General features: G+C 39.5%; 1 protein-coding gene across 3 annotated transcripts; it reads right to left on the reverse strand.

Annotated features, from left to right (window-relative positions):
• LOC5512376 (intraflagellar transport protein 80 homolog) lies at window positions 1-19,815 on the reverse strand. 3 transcript variants are annotated; one of them, XR_004296127.2, is made up of 24 exons: window positions 19,343-19,657; window positions 19,145-19,202; window positions 18,610-18,773; window positions 18,164-18,274; window positions 16,576-16,644; window positions 16,281-16,390; window positions 16,037-16,126; window positions 15,817-15,898; window positions 15,639-15,694; window positions 15,233-15,357; window positions 14,675-14,766; window positions 14,316-14,397; window positions 13,610-13,684; window positions 13,072-13,120; window positions 12,739-12,853; window positions 12,157-12,221; window positions 10,213-10,348; window positions 9,175-9,322; window positions 8,970-9,056; window positions 8,493-8,577; window positions 7,916-8,005; window positions 7,068-7,256; window positions 1,484-1,607; window positions 1-455 (listed from the first exon to the last, which is right to left on the reverse strand). XR_004296127.2 is itself a non-coding variant. In XM_032381808.2 (24 exons), exons 1-24 carry the CDS (start codon window positions 19,743-19,745, stop codon window positions 363-365), a joined length of 2,298 nt encoding a protein of 765 aa, XP_032237699.1. In that variant the 5' UTR covers window positions 19,746-19,815; the 3' UTR covers window positions 1-362. The 3 variants fall into 3 exon arrangements, 2 of the variants coding, with proteins under 2 accessions (XP_032237699.1, XP_001632703.1); XM_032381808.2 differs by lacking the exon at window positions 19,343-19,657 and adding an exon at window positions 19,735-19,815 and having other exon boundaries at window positions 7,084-7,256; window positions 19,145-19,210; XM_001632653.3 differs by having other exon boundaries at window positions 7,084-7,256; window positions 19,343-19,656.
• Between the last annotated feature and the right edge of the window lie 68 nt (window positions 19,816-19,883).

A 19,883-nucleotide genomic window follows, 5' to 3' on the forward strand; every position in this document is an offset into this window, starting at 1 on the left:
AACTCTTAATATAAGTTTATTATTCACAAGCTTATTTTACAAACTTCCTCTCTTGCCAGCTTAGATTTTGCTAAGGCTGATTTAGACAGCACAATTTAGTCGTATGCGACCTGCCTACGACACCTACAACTTGAATCGTGGATCGTAAATCAACCTACGATGTTCGACTACGACAGTCGTAGCGTATAATTCAAGGCATAGACATGTCGTAGGCAGGTCACATACGACTAATTCGTGTTGTCTACACCAGCCTTTACGGTGGACGGACGTGACAGGCTTGTATGACTAGACCATGACGTGACGTAGCATGGGAATGTTAATTTGGCCACTTAAAGGCCTGTTCAAAGTCCTTTATAGAGAAATCAACCAGAGTAAGGTTTGGCTCCAGGTCTCGACGCCTCTTTCTCCAACTCTACCTCGATCTTTGCGTTCACTTTTTCCCAGTTCACCTCGACCTGAATAAAAAGGGCAAACGTCACACACCTTTTATTGTGACAGGGGGTTCTTGAATAAATGAAACCTGAATTAGACGCTACCCCCTCCAAAGCAGACTTTTTACAAGCGAAAACGGAAATAGGGCAAGGAGAGGACGTTAGAGCGTCCAAACAAGGGTTAGAGAAGTAAGGGAGCGGGCATTTATTACTTGGGGGGGGGGGGGTATTTTGCAAAACCCTGGGCTAAACATTTTTGCCCCCCCCCCCTCTTTAAGACCACAGAGACTTGGTATACATACTGAGTGTAACAGAATATAACCTTTACTAAAATATAGGTTAGCTAGCATGGCAATCTTGTCCTATTTAATTTGAGTATGAATCCTCACTTTCGCTAGTTTAAGAGTGGCCCAGAGGTAAACAACAAATACCCGTGTCGCTAGAAACCGACTACGTTGTCGGCGACGTTTACAAAGGCATTTGAGTCAAGGTTTTGCAAAATTTTAAAGTATTGTTTTGTTCAACTGATTAGAACGGGCAACTTTGTCTGTCAACCATGAGAGGGATTCTCAAAATTTATTTATATAAAGACAAGATTGGTACCTGAACAATATTGAACTAGATATACAATAGTAGGAAACATTGTGAACTGAATTAAATTTTCATTTCAACAATGACTCTCTTGCTAAGTATTATATTAAAACCATACTTAAATTCGGCGCCCCAAAAAATATGACCCCCTTTAATGACAGCCCCCCAAAAATGTGAATCCCCCCTAAATCGGCGCCCAAAAAAACGTAGCCCCCCTACATATTTGCCCCCCTCCCCCTTACCCAGTAATAAATGACCGCTCCCTAAGCAGAGGAGAAGAGACAAAGGTAAAACCGATCAGGAACGCTAATATTCATGGCGAACAAGCATCCAATGTCTTCACTTAATTCGCAGTCTTCACATTCCCTCGCTAGTGACACTAGTACCTACACAAAAAAGCCTAAGGCCTCTTATGTCATTCTCCAAATTACATTCCATGTTACTGTCGACCGTCTACTTACCCCCTGAGCAAACTGCAAGAATCGCTTGCTCGTTTCTTTGCGTCCAAAATTGTCCAGGTACTTCTGCCTGAAGGCCAAGACAGTGTCTACATGGGTCTTGTGCTTAACAGCGAGCTCCAACGCCCTGAAATCGAGTGTAGTTACATGAACATTCTTCATCCATAACCATTCTTATAAACGTAAGAGATGCATTCTTCGGGAGTGACCTTCCCTCTCATTTCAGGCTAGTTATAAACAGGAAAGAAATGGAACTTCTTTATCGATAAGCTGAATTACTCTGTTTGACTGATGAATTACATTAGCCCTGATTCGATACTTCACGAGGGAACTTGGCAGGGTAAAAGCATGGAAGCGATTATGCGAGAAATAAATACCTTTTCCAGATGGTACCATCCCTAGTTAAAGAGCTCTTTGCATGGAGTATCAAGATCGCTAATATCTAATACCCCATTCACACCAAGTAAACCAGTCTAAACAGGGTTTAACTTTAACTGAGTTTAAACCAACCTTGTTTTACTACGATGGCGTTCATACTAAAACTAAACTAGTTTTGGCTTGCGTGACGCGCAGCCTCGATTTCGTGATTAAAAAAAAAAAAAGATGTTCCCCTGCCTTGCGGTAAAAAATGCGCACTTTTTTTGTTGTTGCAAATAGTGGGAAATAGTGCCTAAAAAAGGAGGCGGCGGACAATTTCTTTTGCTTTTTTTGTTGTTTTGGTCGCTTATTTACAGCAGCTTCCCGTACGAGAAAATCAGCTATCTCCTTCCAAATTGGCTTTTTTCTAGTGCAATCCTTCAGGCGTTGCTGAATTTTTTCTCTCCCCCCCCCCCACTTGCTCAATAAAAGGAGAGTCTCCTCGTGCTTCTCGTCCGCCCCCTCTTCGTCCACTCATTTTTGGCTGCCATCTTGGTTACACACGGTTTAAACTACCTCGCAAGGTAGTTTAGTTTAAACATGTTTAAGACATGTTTAGTTGGGGGAGCGCGCGGTGTGAACGGTCCAAATTTTAAAGTGTGTTTACATAATAGAAAGATATTCCTTACACAGACCGTACCTATCCCAGTTGAAGAGATCTATGTATGAAGTCTAATCAAGATTTCTATATAAGACGCACTGTGGTCCGACACTGTTTACATCTTCAACAGAAAGACCTCCAATAGGCCGTACCTATCCCAGTTGAAGAGATCTATGTATGAATTCTTATCAAGATTTCTATATAAGACGCACGGTACCACACTGTTTACATCTTCAACAGAAAGACCTCCAATAGGCCGTACCTGTCCCAGTTGAAGAGATCTATGTATGAATTCTTATCAAGATTTCTATATAAGACGCACGGTACCACACTGTTTACATCTTCAACAAAAAGACCTCCAATAGGCCGTACCTATCCCAGTTGAAGAGATCTATGTATGAATTCTTATCAAGATTTCTATATAAGACGCACTGTGGTACGACACTGTTTACATCTTTAACAGCAAGACCTCCAATAGGCCGTACCTGTCCCAGTTGAAGAGATCAATGTATGAATTCTTATCAAGATTTCTATATAAGACGCACTGTGGTCCGACACTGTTTACATCTTCAACAGAAAGACCTCCAATAGGCCGTACCTATCCCAGTTGAAGAGATCTATGTATGAAGTCTAATCAAGATTTCTATATAAGACGCACTGTGGTCCGACACTGTTTACATCTTCAACAGAAAGACCTCCAATAGGCCGTACCTGTCCCAGTTGAAGAGATCAATGTATGAATTCTTATCAAGATTTCTATATAAGACGCACTGTGGTCCGACACTGTTTACATCTTCAACAGCAAGACCTCCAAAAGGCCGTACCTATCCCAGTTGAAGAGATCAATGTATGAATTCTTATCAAGATTTTTATATAAGACGCACTGTGGTCCGACACTGTTTACATCTTCAACAGAAAGACCTCCAATAGGCCGTACCTGTCCCAGTTGAAGAGATCTATGTATGAATTCTTATCAAGATTTCTATATAAGACGCACTGTGGTACGACACTGTTTACATCTTTAACAGAAAGACCTCCAATAGGCCGTACCTGTCCCAGTTGAAGAGATCTATGTATGAATTCTTATCAAGATTTCTATATAAGACGCACGGTACCACACTGTTTACATCTTCAACAAAAAGACCTCCAATAGGCCGTACCTGTCCCAGTTGAAGAGATCTATGTATGAATTCTTATCAAGATTTCTATATAAGACGCACGGTACCACACTGTTTACATCTTCAACAGAAAGACCTCCAATAGGCCGTACCTGTCCCAGTTGAAGAGATCTATGTATGAATTCTTATCAAGATTTATATATAAGACGCACGGTACCACACTGTTTACATCTTCAACAGAAAGACCTCCAATAGGCCGTACCTATCCCAGTTGAAGAGATCTATGTATGAAGTCTAATCAAGATTTCTATATAAGACGCACTGTGGTCCGACACTGTTTACATCTTCAACAGAAAGACCTCCAATAGGCCGTACCTGTCCCAGTTGAAGAGATCAATGTATGAATTCTTATCAAGATTTCTATATAAGACGCACTGTGGTCCGACACTGTTTACATCTTCAACAGCAAGACCTCCAATAGGCCGTACCTGTCCCAGTTGAAGAGATCAATGTATGAATTCTTATCAAGATTTCTATATAAGACGCACTGTGGTCCGACACTGTTTACATCTTCAACAGAAAGACCTCCAATAGGCCGTACCTGTCCCAGTTGAAGAGATCTATGTATGAATTCTTATCAAGATTTCTATATAAGACGCACTGTGGTCCGACACTGTTTACATCTTTAACAGAAAGACCTCCAATAGGCCGTACCTGTCCCAGTTGAAGAGATCTATGTATGAATTCTTATCAAGATTTCTATATAAGACGCACGGTACCACACTGTTTACATCTTCAACAAAAAGACCTCCAAAAGGCCGTACCTGTCCCAGTTGAAGAGATCTATGTATGAATTCTTATCAAGATTTCTATATAAGACGCACGGTACCACACTGTTTACATCTTCAACAGAAAGACCCCCAATAGGCCGTACTTGTCCCAGTTGAAGAGATCTATGTATGAATTCTTATCAAGATTTCTATATAAGACGCACGGTACCACACTGTTTACATCTTCAACAGAAAGACCTCCAATAGGCCGTACCTGTCCCAGTTGAAGAGATCTATGTATGAATTCTTATCAAGATTTCTATATAAGACGCACGGTACCACACTGTTTACATCTTCAACAGAAAGACCCCCAATAGGCCGTACTTGTCCCAGTTGAAGAGATCTATGTATGAATTCTTATCAAGATTTCTATATAAGACGCACTGTGGTACGACACTGTTTACATCTTTAACAGAAAGACCTCCAATAGGCCGTACCTGTCCCAGTTGAAGAGATCTATGTATGAATTCTTATCAAGATTTCTATATAAGACGCACGGTACCACACTGTTTACATCTTCAACAAAAAGACCTCCAAAAGGCCGTACCTGTCCCAGTTGAAGAGATCTATGTATGAATTCTTATCAAGATTTCTATATAAGACGCACGGTACCACACTGTTTACATCTTCAACAGAAAGACCCCCAATAGGCCGTACTTGTCCCAGTTGAAGAGATCTATGTATGAATTCTTATCAAGATTTCTATATAAGACGCACGGTACCACACTGTTTACATCTTCAACAGAAAGACCTCCAATAGGCCGTACCTGTCCCAGTTGAAGAGATCTATGTATGAATTCTTATCAAGATTTCTATATAAGACGCACGGTACCACACTGTTTACATCTTCAACAGAAAGACCTCCAATAGGCCGTACCTGTCCCAGTAGAAGAGATCTATGTATGAAGTCTAATCAAGATTTCTATATAAGACGCACGGTACCACACTGTTTACATCTTCAACAAAAAGACCTCCAAAAGGCCGTACCTGTCCCAGTTGAAGAGATCTATGTATGAATTCTTATCAAGATTTCTATATAAGACGCACGGTACCACACTGTTTACATCTTCAACAGAAAGACCCCCAATAGGCCGTACTTGTCCCAGTTGAAGAGATCTATGTATGAATTCTTATCAAGATTTCTATATAAGACGCACGGTACCACACTGTTTACATCTTCAACAGAAAGACCTCCAATAGGCCGTACCTGTCCCAGTTGAAGAGATCTATGTATGAATTCTTATCAAGATTTCTATATAAGACGCACGGTACCACACTGTTTACATCTTCAACAGAAAGACCTCCAATAGGCCGTACCTGTCCCAGTAGAAGAGATCTATGTATGAAGTCTAATCAAGATTTCTATATAAGACGCACGGTACCACACTGTTTACATCTTCAACAGAAAGACCTCCAATAGGCCGTACCTGTCCCAGTTGAAGAGATCTATGTATGAATTCTTATCAAGATTTCTATATAAGACGCACGGTACCACACTGTTTACATCTTCAACAGAAAGACCTCCAATAGGCCGTACCTGTCCCAGTTGAAGAGATCTATGTATGAATTCTTATCAAGATTTCTATATAAGACGCACGGTACCACACTGTTTACATCTTCAACAGAAAGACCTCCAATAGGCCGTACCTGTCCCAGTTGAAGAGATCTATGTATGAATTCTTATCAAGATTTCTATATAAGACGCACGGTACCACACTGTTTACATCTTCAACAGAAAGACCTCCAAAAGGCCGTACCTGTCCCAGTTGAAGAGATCTATGTATGAATTCTTATCAAGATTTCTATATAAGACGCACGGTACCACACTGTTTACATCTTCAACAGAAAGACCCCCAATAGGCCGTACTTGTCCCAGTTGAAGAGATCTATGTATGAATTCTTATCAAGATTTCTATATAAGACGCACGGTACCACACTGTTTACATCTTCAACAGAAATACCTCCAATAGGCCGTACCTGTCCCAGTAGAAGAGATCTATGTATGAAGTCTAATCAAGATTTCTATATAAGACGCACGGTACCACACTGTTTACATCTTCAACAGAAAGACCTCCAATAGGCCGTACCTGTCCCAGTTGAAGAGATCTATGTATGAATTCTTATCAAGATTTCTATATAAGACGCACGGTACCACACTGTTTACATCTTCAACAGAAAGACCTCCAATAGGCCGTACCTGTCCCAGTTGAAGAGATCTATGTATGAATTCTTATCAAGATTTCTATATAAGACGCACGGTACCACACTGTTTACATCTTCAACAGAAAGACCTCCAATAGGCCGTACCTGTCCCAGTTGAAGAGATCTATGTATGAATTCTTATCAAGATTTCTATATAAGACGCACGGTACCACACTGTTTACATCTTCAACAGAAAGACCTCCAAAAGGCCGTACCTGTCCCAGTTGAAGAGATCTATGTATGAATTCTTATCAAGATTTCTATATAAGACGCACGGTACCACACTGTTTACATCTTCAACAGAAAGACCCCCAATAGGCCGTACTTGTCCCAGTTGAAGAGATCTATGTATGAATTCTTATCAAGATTTCTATATAAGACGCACGGTACCACACTGTTTACATCTTCAACAGAAATACCTCCAATAGGCCGTACCTATCCCAGTTAAAGAGATCAATGTTTGTCTGAATGGCCCTGTACACAAGTCCAGCTTGTAGCAGGATCGTCTCCGCCTCCATGACTTGTCGACAAAACAGGGCCATGGCGGCGTTACGGCCTTCCTTGGTTGGGATCTCCTTGATGTGGTTTATATACTGGACCTTGTCAGCCTGCGACAGGAAAAACAGCGCATGAGAACAAATAAGCCGCCTGTTTCCAAAACATCTGATCCTGGACCAGAAAATTTTATTTGGTGTTTTTAATTGAGAACTTCGGATGTTTTCCTTTTTGTTTTTGAAACTTTCTTTTAATTCTCGAGAAGGCACGATGTCCCGAGAACATTCTGAACAAATAACCAACGAAACTTAGATAAGGAGAAGGGGAAGATAGCAATTCTTAAATACAAACAAAATTATATTTTCCGTGATTCTTCAGTGGTTCAGTGGTTCAGTGGATGTTCTTGATATCTCAACTGATTTAGATGCCTTCATTTTATATTAAATTCATTGAACCGCTCTTTCCAGATGAGAGGAATGTAAGGCCGTCGCACACGAGGGAATTAATTTCAGCATGTATTCGTATCTTAGAACCTTGAAAATTATATATTCTTTCAATTTAGCTTGGGAAAGAACAAGAAAGTATGTACATCATGCTCTCTTGGTGAGAATGATTAAGAAAGTTGGCGATAAAGATTTTAATAACTGCCAAAAATGATGATCAAGCTAGTGATGATGACAATGTCGATGACGAGTCTGTTGATGTCGCTGACTCTGTGTTGATGTCGATGTCGAGGGGCTAGGGGGGACTAATGGTATGAAGTATAGCGTACCTCATCAATAGCAGCGTAGGCCGTCTCTGCTGTGTTTAGTTCCTTTGCGTACGCAGCCATGGTAGCCAGGCACGCCCATAGCGCAGGGTCCTAAAACAGTAGTAAATAAGACATTAGATACACAACTATTTCATAAAGGAGACATAAAGAAATAATGAAGTCCGAAGTTCTCATTCTTGGGTACAACCCAATGCCTGGTGTTACCCCGGTGGATTCAGGCTATAAAATGTAGTTAGGAGACTAGAAAAAGAAAAAAGGGCGGATAAAAAATGCAACATTATGGGGAGGGCGGGTTCAGACTATAAAATGGGCTGAGGAAACTAGAAAATAAATAAAACGTGCGGATAATAAAAAACAAAATTAAATAAAGAGGAGGGGGCGGATTCGAACTATAAAATAGGCTGAGGAAACGAGAAAATGAATATGAAAGTACAAGAAAATGTAACTTGGGGGGAACGAGGGGGCTTGGGTGGGGGGGGGGGGGGGGGGCTAATAGTGACTCAATCCACCCCACGTTATCCGCCCTTGGGGTCCCAAGATTTATGTCTAAAAGTCACATGGTCATTTGATGTCTGACCTTGACGAAGCGACACAGCCGGACCGCATCATCCCACTTGGAATCGGAGCAGTACTTGTGCAGCATTGCTGGGTATGGTGAGATTCTAACGAGGGATTGAACGAAATAATTATACTCGGAAATAAGCGAGGGTTCAGACTAAATATGTAGCCATAAAAAAGCGAGGGAATGTTCCAAATTGTTATTCTTAGAAATAAGCGACAGACCGATATAACCATTCAAGTTCATTGAATGCCTTTAATATATCAGATAAATACAATATTGTGGTTTGAACGCCTCACACCAAGCGGAAAGATTGAGGATAGCGCTTTTAGATTTGTGTTAGTTTTATCAAACCTTGAAAAATGGTTAGACAACCTTTAGCAAAAGCATGCAAGAATTCCTTTGAAAACATGTAAGCCATATAACCGACGTAGATCAAACTATACCAAGTCTTTTTACATTTATGATAAAAAAAAAACGAGAGCGCATACTAACATGGTGCTACAAAGGGAACCATCGGCTCGTCGCATGTTGCAGTGATTCTCGAGGAAGTTCAAGATATGAGGGTTTTTCCCAAAATCGCTAAAACATAATAAAAGTGTAAAACATTTTGTACCAAACACACAATCAATACAAAAATTATTCCGAACACATCCAGTATTAAAGATTATGTCCACAAGAAGTATGATATAGCCAGTACCTGGAGTCCTTTTCCAGTAAAGTTTTCGGCAGGATATCCTGGTCGACAAACACGGCCGTGGGGTAATACCAGACGGTGAAGCGACCGTCCTGGAGAGCTGCCAGCATATTGGTGGAGTCATTCCACGCCATACTCGTCACCATGGTACCTGAAGAGCAACAACTAATTAAGCGAATCCTGTTCCATGAAAACGGCCATGTCTTAATTCATGAGTTAAAAGAAAGTTACCAGCAAATTCAATTTTTCTAGTATAAAAGTTTTGGCGGCAATAGAGAGAAACTTCTGAGTATTCGATGTCTTGTTTGTCTTTGAAGGTCTCTGTCAGACGCGTTTCTGTCATCCAAGGAAAATACCAAGGAAGAGAAAACATTCATCTCCATCCACTGATTGCTATTGTAATATTTAAGATCGAAATTTGTAAATAAAGTATAAAACTTTGTCTTTAGATATCTGCTTTGGATTATTTCCAAATAATTTGTTGTCCAATTTAGGATAAAAACAATAAAAAAGATGTGGGTGACAAGGACCCTTTTTTTCTACTATTTCAGATTTCATTCCTCTTAAAATTTCTATTAGCTAAAAGGAGTATAAAAGCAATGTGTATTGATCTCCCGTAAGCACAATACCACTATAAATGTACCCATACAGAAAGGGAAACTCATCAAAAGTCGCGATAAGATTGCCAATAAAGACATTAAAAGAATTGTGATGTTCGCACAGGGCAATTCACTATAGGAACCATTTCAATTTTCTTCAATTCCCGGTATTACCAGTCTAACGATTTCCCTGGTGCGTCCAAGCTACTTAGAGAGTCTCAGTCAGAAGCTATTTTGTCATCCTAGCGCAATAGTGTTGAAAAAATAATCAATTTCCATCCACCGGATTACAAAGGCTTTTGTGATATTGTCGACTGAATTTGGCAGATGAAGTAGATAGCACGTTTTTAGATACTATTTCGCCATTTCGTCACATAATCTGTTTCAGAATTTGGAATGAAAACAATACCAAAGGTGTGGCAGACAAGGGTTAAAGGCTTACCAAGTTTAACAAGTTTGGCAGCGGGGCCAATATGCTTGACGGGGGTAAGATACAGATCCCTGTTCTTGTCGATGATGGCGAGCTGGCGATCACCGGTGGGTCCACACTGGTTCAGGGCCAGTTCCATCACCTCCATCTGCCGAAACATCACACGAAAACAGTCAATTCAGGAGCAGAAAGGGGGAGGGGGATTAAAGGGTCGTGAGCTTGTGACGTTATATATATGTTATTTTTATACAAAACAAAATTGACGACTTTTTTTACTACCACGCACTTCCTCTACTACTGTATCTACCCCTGCCCTTGGCGACTTGAATTAAGTAATCCCGTGCCTTTTTGTACGGGAAGTTCACTGCAAAATAAATCCCTGAGTGCGAAGAAAATCTAAAATCTTTCAATGAAAATTAGCCATTTCTGACAAAGCAACTTTCTGGCTGGCCCGTAAGCGCTATTTCGCCACAAAGAGCTGTAGTTTGCCACCCAAACCGTCATGTGATTTCTTAGTGCAAGTCACCTGTTGCTGCCAAATACAAATACAGCGTAGGATCTAGGATTTCACAAAAGGGGTATGCACCACTCGATGGGTCCAACTAGACCCGCCGATGAAGTCTTGGCTTAAATACTGGCTGACATGCATAACCACAGGCTCACAACCTCTCAGTCAGTCTCCAGTCAATCTCAGTAACTAGCTCGAATATTTTCACGATTGATCACCTCCTGTAATTGTCTCATATCCTATAATAAGTCTCCGAAATCAACCACAAGGAATTGCGGTAATAGACAAAGGGAAAGCAGAAGCAATACTTGCAATTCTTGAAGCATAATTAAGAGTTAACAGCGACTCAATTTCTAAACAACGTGGCTTAAAAATATTAAATTCCAACACAATACTTCTATTTATTACATTGCCCGGCGTTAAACACATAAACAGAGTAAAAAACAAATACACAACTTTAAATTTCTACTGAAAGGAATACAGCATAAACATAGCACAGCTTTGCTCAGATCAACCAAACATTTGAACTTCCATCACACTCTTAACATTTTGCGGTTCCGACACATGACTCTGACACTATAAATCTCATTTCCGGTAAATATCACCCCTAAAAATTAATATTCATTTGACAACCAAACATGTATTTCACCACGAAATCCTTGTTCACACGAGCGTATATTTACCGACACATTTTAGGCAGCCGGTTTGACCGAGATGATGGAATGACAAAAGCATGCTGAGTAATACACTCGAACAACCCTTCTACTACCTATGCAAAATATTAAAAGGATGTGGCTTTTGTTGAAAGCAATATTATGTAAGTTTTGGATTTCCTCATGTCAGTTGGCGTACACCCCGGCATGATCTCATGATATGATAGGTCTTTCATTCACCGAAAACAAACATGTCAAAAAATAATTTTAAAACATTTCGCTTCCTTATGAAAAGCAGCATGTCCTATCTGTAAAGACTTTCTTTTATGGCTTGTTATGTAAAAAATGATTTATCCACGCCGGGTTCTTCAAATTACTATCACAGGAATTGTTTAGTTGACCCCAATTTCTGACTCAACCACTGTATTTCCCCCGCAGTCGTATGTTAAAATCTTAATACTGTAGTTTTATTTAATGTAAATTTCCTTTTAATAACACAAAAAAAGCTAAATGTTTCATATGTTTTTCATATGTTTTTAAAACTGAAAGCCAATCCTTACACATTCCTTTAGTTGTCCATTACTGTAATTCCTTGGGGTTCATTTCGGGGACTCTTGGGGATCGTTTCGGGTCCCGGGATCAGTTGGGGTACTTTTGGGGATCGTTTCGGGTCCTGGGATCGTTTCGGGTCCTGGGATCATTTCGGGTCCTGTACAGACAAGAGCCTGACTGAGAGGTTGTAAGCCTGTGGCATAACAAAATCAAATTGTTTGAATTTCGATCTGCGGTACTCACGGTGTGTGTCAGCGGTTCTCCACTACCAACAGCTCTCCCAGACGAAGCTTCAAACAGGTAGATAACTGAAGAGATATACAAGACATGAGAAACACCAAAGGAAACAGCTTAAAATCTGTTCTATGCTTCGCAAGTTGTAGTTAATTTCCAATGAAATCAGTGAGGACCATATCAATAAAAAGGAATAAAAAACTAGTTTCAGCAAAATAGATTTCATATGACTTTTATGCTTTGGATTTACCGAGGTTGCGGAACAACGAATTTGGCTGTAAGATTTGTTTACTCTTCTGGGAGAACGAAACAACATATATTTAATTGGAAGAACAATAGGGAGAACGAAATGGATTATGGTAATGCAATTCACACGTATATTTCAGGTTTATGAAAGCCCTTATGATATAATGTGTTATTTTGTTATAATACTAATTTTTTTGCAGTTGACAAAATCAGCAACTCTAAATCTGTATCTTAATTCTTTAATTCGAATTTAAAAATAAAACAATTAATAGTAATTTTGAAACAATTAATCTCGGGAACAATGTTGCTATACCCTTGTAGCCAAGCCCTTGTATCCATTGGTACCTTTTTCGTCTTTGCGGTCCTTAATTGCAAGGGTGTCGTTGCTGAGGGACACAGTCTGTTCGTTCAGCACGTCTGTTCTGAGCCCCTGGAACTTGGGTGCGCTAATAAGACGTCCCTGGTATAAACAAGATGGCCATTGTAAGAATACATGTAAAAAAAAATGATCTTATAAGTCCTCCCCACCTCTTAACAACTCTATCACAGCCAGGACATCCAGGTCCAAGGGAGCACGGCAGAATCTATTCCTATTAAACGCGCGATTAAAAACCAATGTATCTCGTCTAATCTCTCAATCTCAGTCAAAATCCCCAGAGGCTGGGTAGAAAGACTCACCTCGTATGAGTATATTTGCAAACCAGCGTCATCGACCACAAGGAAATGTCTAGCAACAAAAAGTGGGCAACAATTGGAAATGGGAAAGGAAACAAGTTCAATTGGTTATGCTGCTAAGATGTTTTGAAATACCCAAAGAAGCAAACATTCATACATAAAATTATAGTATCACACTGTAATTTTGTTCATCACATGATTGCCAAAGTTTTGTGGAATTAAAGTGATGCGAAAAAAGTGTCACCAAGTGTGACACCGTAATGCATCGACTTACTTTTCAGAAAGTTAAATGAAAAATATGTTCCCGTTCCTTTACCCATACCACACACCCACTATCCCCTTTTACACCTCCCAATTACCCCTACCATTGTGCCATGGTAAGAATCTCTGCTTTTAACCACTTACTTTTCAGAAAGTACAATAATCGATATGTTGCCATTCCTTTACACATACCACACCCACTACCCCTCTTTCATGCCTCCCCCTTCACCTAGTGTGCCATGGTACAAGTACCCAATCTTATCCAACAACGCTGACTTACCTTTTAGAAAGAACAATGAGCGATATGTTGCCATTCTTCAGGTCGAAGATCATGGGGGTGTTGAAGTTCTTCACACTAAAAAAAATAAAACAAAACATGACATTGAAAATAATCTGTCATACGCCAGACCATTAGTAGGCCTTGAGATATTTAGGGACTCGATACAGAAACATTAAGAAAATATTGGGGAGCATAGCCTCACCCCTACTGGTCATTTTCTTAAGTTTTTTTAATAATGGGGTGGGGCACATGGGGACGTGTCAACCCCCTGCTACAGCCTTGAAGCCATTACATCTCAGTTGGCATAAGCTGTCTACTATAGGCATCATAATGCAAGAAAATTAATCAAGCTCCAAGTCTTCAAGCAAGCTCTGTCAAAATATTCCTTTAATGCCACACATTTTCTGTGGGACTCAATTTCCTTAATAATCACTGAGAAAGACTGAGGAAAGCCAGAAGAATCCTATACAAATCCTACCCCAGTCATCCACTTTGTACATTGAAAGAATCATAAGGTTCTACCAAGAGTATAGCCCATGTGCGAAAAACATTGTGTGATTGTGAAAGGTACATACATTGCAACTGAGGGAATGATTCTTTTTTTGACATTTCTCATTCCAGCTAAACTTTTGGAGGTTCTTTGTTTAATGGTTCTCTACTTTCCACCTACCCCCCTATATAACCGGACTGATGTTAATTAATATACCTGTAGATGTAACACTGTGATGAGGTTGCAACCACAAGGTGCTGGAAACCCAGTGCAGTCTTGATAATCCGGTCACGGAAATCTATTAAATGAGCCATACAAGAAAATTTATCAGAACTTTTGGCGAAAAAAAAAAAAAAAAATTAGGGGGAATATTAAATACGAAAAGACCACTCCTTGGTGTTCAGGGATAGGCCTTGCATCTGCTGCAAAAAGTGTACCATTTATAATTATGAGACACAATTGATTATGTGACTCTCTCTGAGTGGCTTGCTCTGGATATGACACTAGTGTTACCTACTTGAGGGTGTTTGCTTACAAGAGGTTATTAAACTGTGTATTATACACACCATACTCACCAAGAGTGTCTTTGCTGTCATTCACAACGTCCCTTACATTAATGCTCTTCCTTTCTGTGACAGTCATCTCAAAGTTTTTCCACTCCAAGCGCCTTAACAGAAAGCACAAACATGAATGAAAGCAACATAAGTTTAGGTACTGTTTAGGCCAAAGTTTAAGCCAATAAGTTTAGGTACTGTGTAGAGATCTAAAGAAACAGCAAATAAAAACAACCACTAAAAAAGTTGAGATTTTCACACAACTTCAATGATGAAACACTGACAAAGAATGATTCAGTTATATTTTTTACTTGTTTGAAAAAAAATTATTTTAATCCATACACGGCACAACATGTATGATTTGAAGTAAACTGTTTCTAATCAGCCAGTTATTAGTCTGCTAGATTGCAAAACAACAAATGTCCTGATGAAATAATAATACTATTAATGAAGCTTGCGTGGGCAAACTTTAGCAAGCCACACCCAAGGGGTCTCTCTCTGAGGTGACTTAGGTAAATGTCACTGGCTTGATGATAATAGGTTAAATAAATCGCAATTTCAAAGGGGCACCCTACTTACCTTTCGATGACGTGGGCGAATATCACTTGTCCATTCCCACAAGCTCCTGCCAGTTGAGTCCCATCATTGGACCATGCAATGTTGAATATGGACCCTGTGTTTGGCTTCTCCAGGGCGTAGGACCACTATGTAAAATGATAAATGCACAATGGATATCAAAACCTTTCTCACAATGGCTATAGATAACACAGAACATAAAAAAAAGGATTGTGTATGATGCCAGAAGATTTCATGCCCCAACAAAAAGATTAGAAATTTCAGGATACAAACACGGTGTTTTTGCTATACTCCCAGAGGTTGCAGATTTAAGGGTGGGGGGGGGGAGGGTGGGTAGATCTAAAGACATACCCTTTGTGAGGTATGGTCTTCTTGGAATCTTACTTTTGGTAGTAATAATTGTTCTTACCCCTGTCCTGTCACAAAGCCTTAGCGTGTTGAAGGAGCCGACACCCAACAGCTCACCTATAAAAATCATATGTTAGTGGTGATAGTGTTGCATATAGTAAGTACAGTACAGAAAATATACTGTGCACTAAAAAAGAGAAAAATACACAAACTTGTAAGGCAAGAAAAGCATTACTCACCATCTGGGGCCCAGGACACGCTGGTGATGGGGTACTCATGGGGGGCACTGGAGTACAGGACACGACCGTAGCTGTCCCAAACCTTGAAAGGAAAACAAAAACAAAAACAAATAACAATGATTCAGATTAAACTTGACTACACTGCTCAATAAAGAAAAAAAAATCACGCTAGACCCTCTAGTAGAATTGGCATAAACTACTTTTTTTTATCAGGTAATACCTTGTATTTACAATCTTCTCCACCAGACAGAATGAGGTTATTGATAGGATTCCAGTCAATCTTTAGAACTATTCCTTCATGGGCTTTCCACTGAAAATTCAAAAGATTAAACTTAAATCAAATCCAATCATAAAAACAATAATCTGAAAAAAAACACACACACATTTTGTACCTTAATTGAACGTTGTGCAAAAAAATAAATATATTAGATATATAAGGGATAACAGTGGAATTTTATTCCGACCTGGATTGGCTTAGCTGCGGCCTGTAGGGGTTTGATGACAAGCTGTTTGCCGCTTGTGTACAAGATGTGATCTGAGTCTGGGCTCCATGCAACAGAATAGACAGGGGTACCTGTGGAAAAAAATACATAAAGTACACTTAGCCCTATGCGGTAGTATCAGAAGTTCATGGTGAGTGTGGGGTGGACACTTGGACAAATTTGACACCCTAAGGGATATAGCCTGCATGCTGGCGTTTAACTGGTGTTTTTATAGCCGCCATAAAGGATCCAAATGATACAATTGTTATCCTCGTACCTGTTTGCATGAGAGTGGAGCGAAGCATTCCACTGCGAGACCAAATCTTCACTTGGCCATCTTCTCCCACTAAGATTAATCAAAGGCTCTGTGAGGGAACTCGCGAATGCAAATTTATTTTTCTCGTTAATACTGAACAAAGCATGAACACATCCAAGATCCTGAGAGTACATTAATATGTCCTTTTATCTTTTCGATTTCATGACAGTATAATTAATTATTTTATTTATATAAAAATAAACTGGAAAAAAAAATTGCGCTATCAGTGGGAATCAAACCCGGGTCGATGCGTTCTGAGTCAAGACCAACGTGGCATTGCCGAATGAACATGTAAATAAAATTAGTTTTAATACTATTGGGTATAGTACCGTTCGAAAGGTTTTTGCTAGCATGTCAAATTTCAGCATATTCTTTCCGATAACAAAAAAAATACCGGCAATAATTGATCACGCTACTGTCATACAATGTGTTTTATGCATGTTAACATTCTAGAAAGGCGCAAAATCTTTATTCGATGAATAAGCAAAGGCCATGTGTTTGTACAAGTTTTATTTGTACAAGTTTTATTTATTTGGGAAGAATTGTGAAAAATTAATTTGTGGAGGTCTATCCTTTTCTATTTTGTCCTTCTAACAGAGGCTTTTTTACCCTGCAAACAGAGACCCTTCTAACACAGGCTTTTCCCTGTGTGTTTCTCTGACTTAAAAGTTGCAGTTTTGTCTAGTCGCTCTTTCAGTACAAATTGAAACAAACAACCCAGATGCAAATCAGCAAGTACTAAAACAAAGAGAATTAAGAGCTTTGCTACCATTTTACTTGTTTTTTTTGCACATAGTTAGTAGAGGAGACTAATCATTGTGTGCAAACTAACAGCTTGAATTGTACTGAACCGTAGAAGACCGATTGATGTCAGTGACAAAGGCGCATGCGCACGCTCAACCCACATGCTATATAGGCTATAAAGCATGTGGGCTTTTATATATATGCTATAAATAAGCTTTATATCTAGTTTATATATACTTTACGGTCATACTGAAGAATGACCATTTAGCGGTCACAGGTCGATAACATAGCCCTTTTATAGTACTAGACTTTAACTGCAAGTTGAACACCAGAAGTATATATAGTGTATGATCCAAGGATTGCTGTGTTGCTAAAGCACAGAAAGACCACAAAAAGTTTACGGATGATCAATCTGACCATCCGACAATCGAGTGACACAGAAGTCCCTCCAATAAATTGTAATTGCTTTGCAAGCATTCACGAGTTAAAAAAGATACATTTCACAATAAAACAGTGCCAAACTTAGGTAAAACAGACATGTCAGTCACTTGTTCTACAAACCAGTCTGTCAAACTTTTGTGCAAGGAGAGCTTTAGGATATGTCATATAGCCAAGGCTGCAATTCTTGTTTCACTGTGATAAACTTGATGGTGTATTAGTATCAGCATTATGTCTGAGGGTGCACGAGTTTGCCAACCATGATTAATTAGTGCAAGTTGACTATTGACCGTTTAATCCTGGCAAGCAGCCAATGTGTGCTGCGATAGGCACTGTGTTCCTTAGAGAATAAAACAGCAAGTGTTACCTGTGACCATTGCAGAACCATCATAACTCCAGCGACCAGATAGCACAGCCCCCCTGTGGGCCTCAACTGATTTTTCCACTCTGCCATTACGTGATATCAAATGGAACTTCCCTATGAAAGGATAAGGACAGCATTAATCAAAATGAAAAAGTGCTAATAAAAGTGTATCATCTTATCAACTTAAGCATATCACACACTGCACTGTGTTCATTTCTAGCAGCCAAATAACAAGAAGTGCTAAGATTAGGAAAATCACTGGATAGTTTACATTAAGGCACAAAATCAAATGTTAAAAGAGTCAGAGATATTTGTGAACAATAAAAAAGGTCTGTGAGGACAACATATATACCATATGTGGCTGATTAATGGTAAAAAAGGTAAAGTCAGAGATATTTGTAAACCATAAAAACAAAATTTGTGAGGAAAACATATATATATATATATACCATCTGTGGCTGTTAGCACCATTAATTCCAACTGGCTCTGTTTCTTATTGCCGAGAACTTTAGGGAACCAGTGCAGATCAGTGGGGAACACTTCCTGTGGTAGTTTGACTACTTCTGTCGTCTCATCTGATAGGAGATTCCATCTAAGAATACTGTGGTCATCTCTTAAATGAAAAGATATACTGGGTTAAAATCAATTGCCAGTCAATTATTAGGGGGAAATGTCAAATGAACAATAATTCAACAAATATTGGCAAAGTTGTGTGAATCATGTCCAGTGTTTTAGGTTAAACTGCTTGGGTGTTTTGAGTGTAAAACTTTATCTTGTTTGATTCCTGAATTCCAGAGGCTAAAACACTCTGTTGAAAAAATAAAATGTGTTTTGGCCATTTCCAGGGGTGAAGTTATAGTACTTGGGGTTTGGAGCGCTTCGATAAAATTTCCTTGGTGGGGGGGGGGGGGGGGGGGGGGGTGAGTTATGGGATAAAAAATTACACTGCATAGAGTAATTAAGAGGTAATTACCATGTACTTACCCACTAGAGTAGAGTTCCTCGGCTGTGGTCCATCCAACACAACTCACAAGCTCCTTATCTAAAAGACTAGGTCAAGGAAACAACGCTATGACTAACTGATACCAACAAAAACTCGAAACCTTAATTAGCAAAGGTTAACACACTGACGCTGAAGTATTTCGCCCAGTCGATCAACAAGAAACGATTTTGAGAGGATACGTTTCGATTCTTTTAGCAAGTGTGTTTTCAATCTCATCTTGGTATTTTTTTTTAGTATTTTTCAACTTGACAACCGCTGTAAACAAACTTCACTCGTTGATTTCACCAAGAAATTTCACTCAAAACACCATCGTTAGACCCCCAGTAAAGATGTAGTGTTTCTTTCGTTTGTACTGATGTATAATGAAGGATTTGGTGTTAATTCAGGACCACAAATCGCGGCGAAAATGTCCTTAGTACTTTTCGATGGCGACTAGGCCGCCATTACACAGTAAGAATAATAGCCAGGCGATTGCGAAATCCGTGGAGGAGTGGGTCATAGAGACTCAATGATCTTTCTACATTTTAGCACATGTGAGCACATGCAAATAAAATGTATTAAAATTACTTACAGTATTCTCATTGAGAGTCATTTGAATTCCTTGTCATTATTAGCTTTCTAGCCGGATCTCATTCGGGGCTATTTGGAAATATTTGTTTTCAAGTATTTGGAATTCTGTGGCGCGCGAGAGGCCGAGGTGCGCTGGGGCGAGAGTGTGAC

The sequence above is a fragment of the Nematostella vectensis genome, chromosome 9 (genome assembly GCF_932526225.1).
Source record: "Nematostella vectensis chromosome 9, jaNemVect1.1, whole genome shotgun sequence".
NCBI lineage: Eukaryota > Metazoa > Cnidaria > Anthozoa > Actiniaria > Edwardsiidae > Nematostella > Nematostella vectensis.

Excerpts from the sequence above, each read along its gene's own strand:
- LOC5512376 (XM_001632653.3), bottom strand. The coding sequence starts at position 19,379 with ATGAGATTGAAAACACACTTGCTAAAAGAATCGAAAC. Across the intron at positions 12,222-12,738 it reads GGACCGCAAAGACGAAAAAG|TTATCTACCTGTTTGAAGCT; the intron begins GTACCAATGGAT and ends ATATCTCTTCAG. Across the intron at positions 9,323-10,212 it reads TGCCAAACTTGTTAAACTTG|GTACCATGGTGACGAGTATG; the intron begins GTAAGCCTTTAA and ends GTTGCTCTTCAG.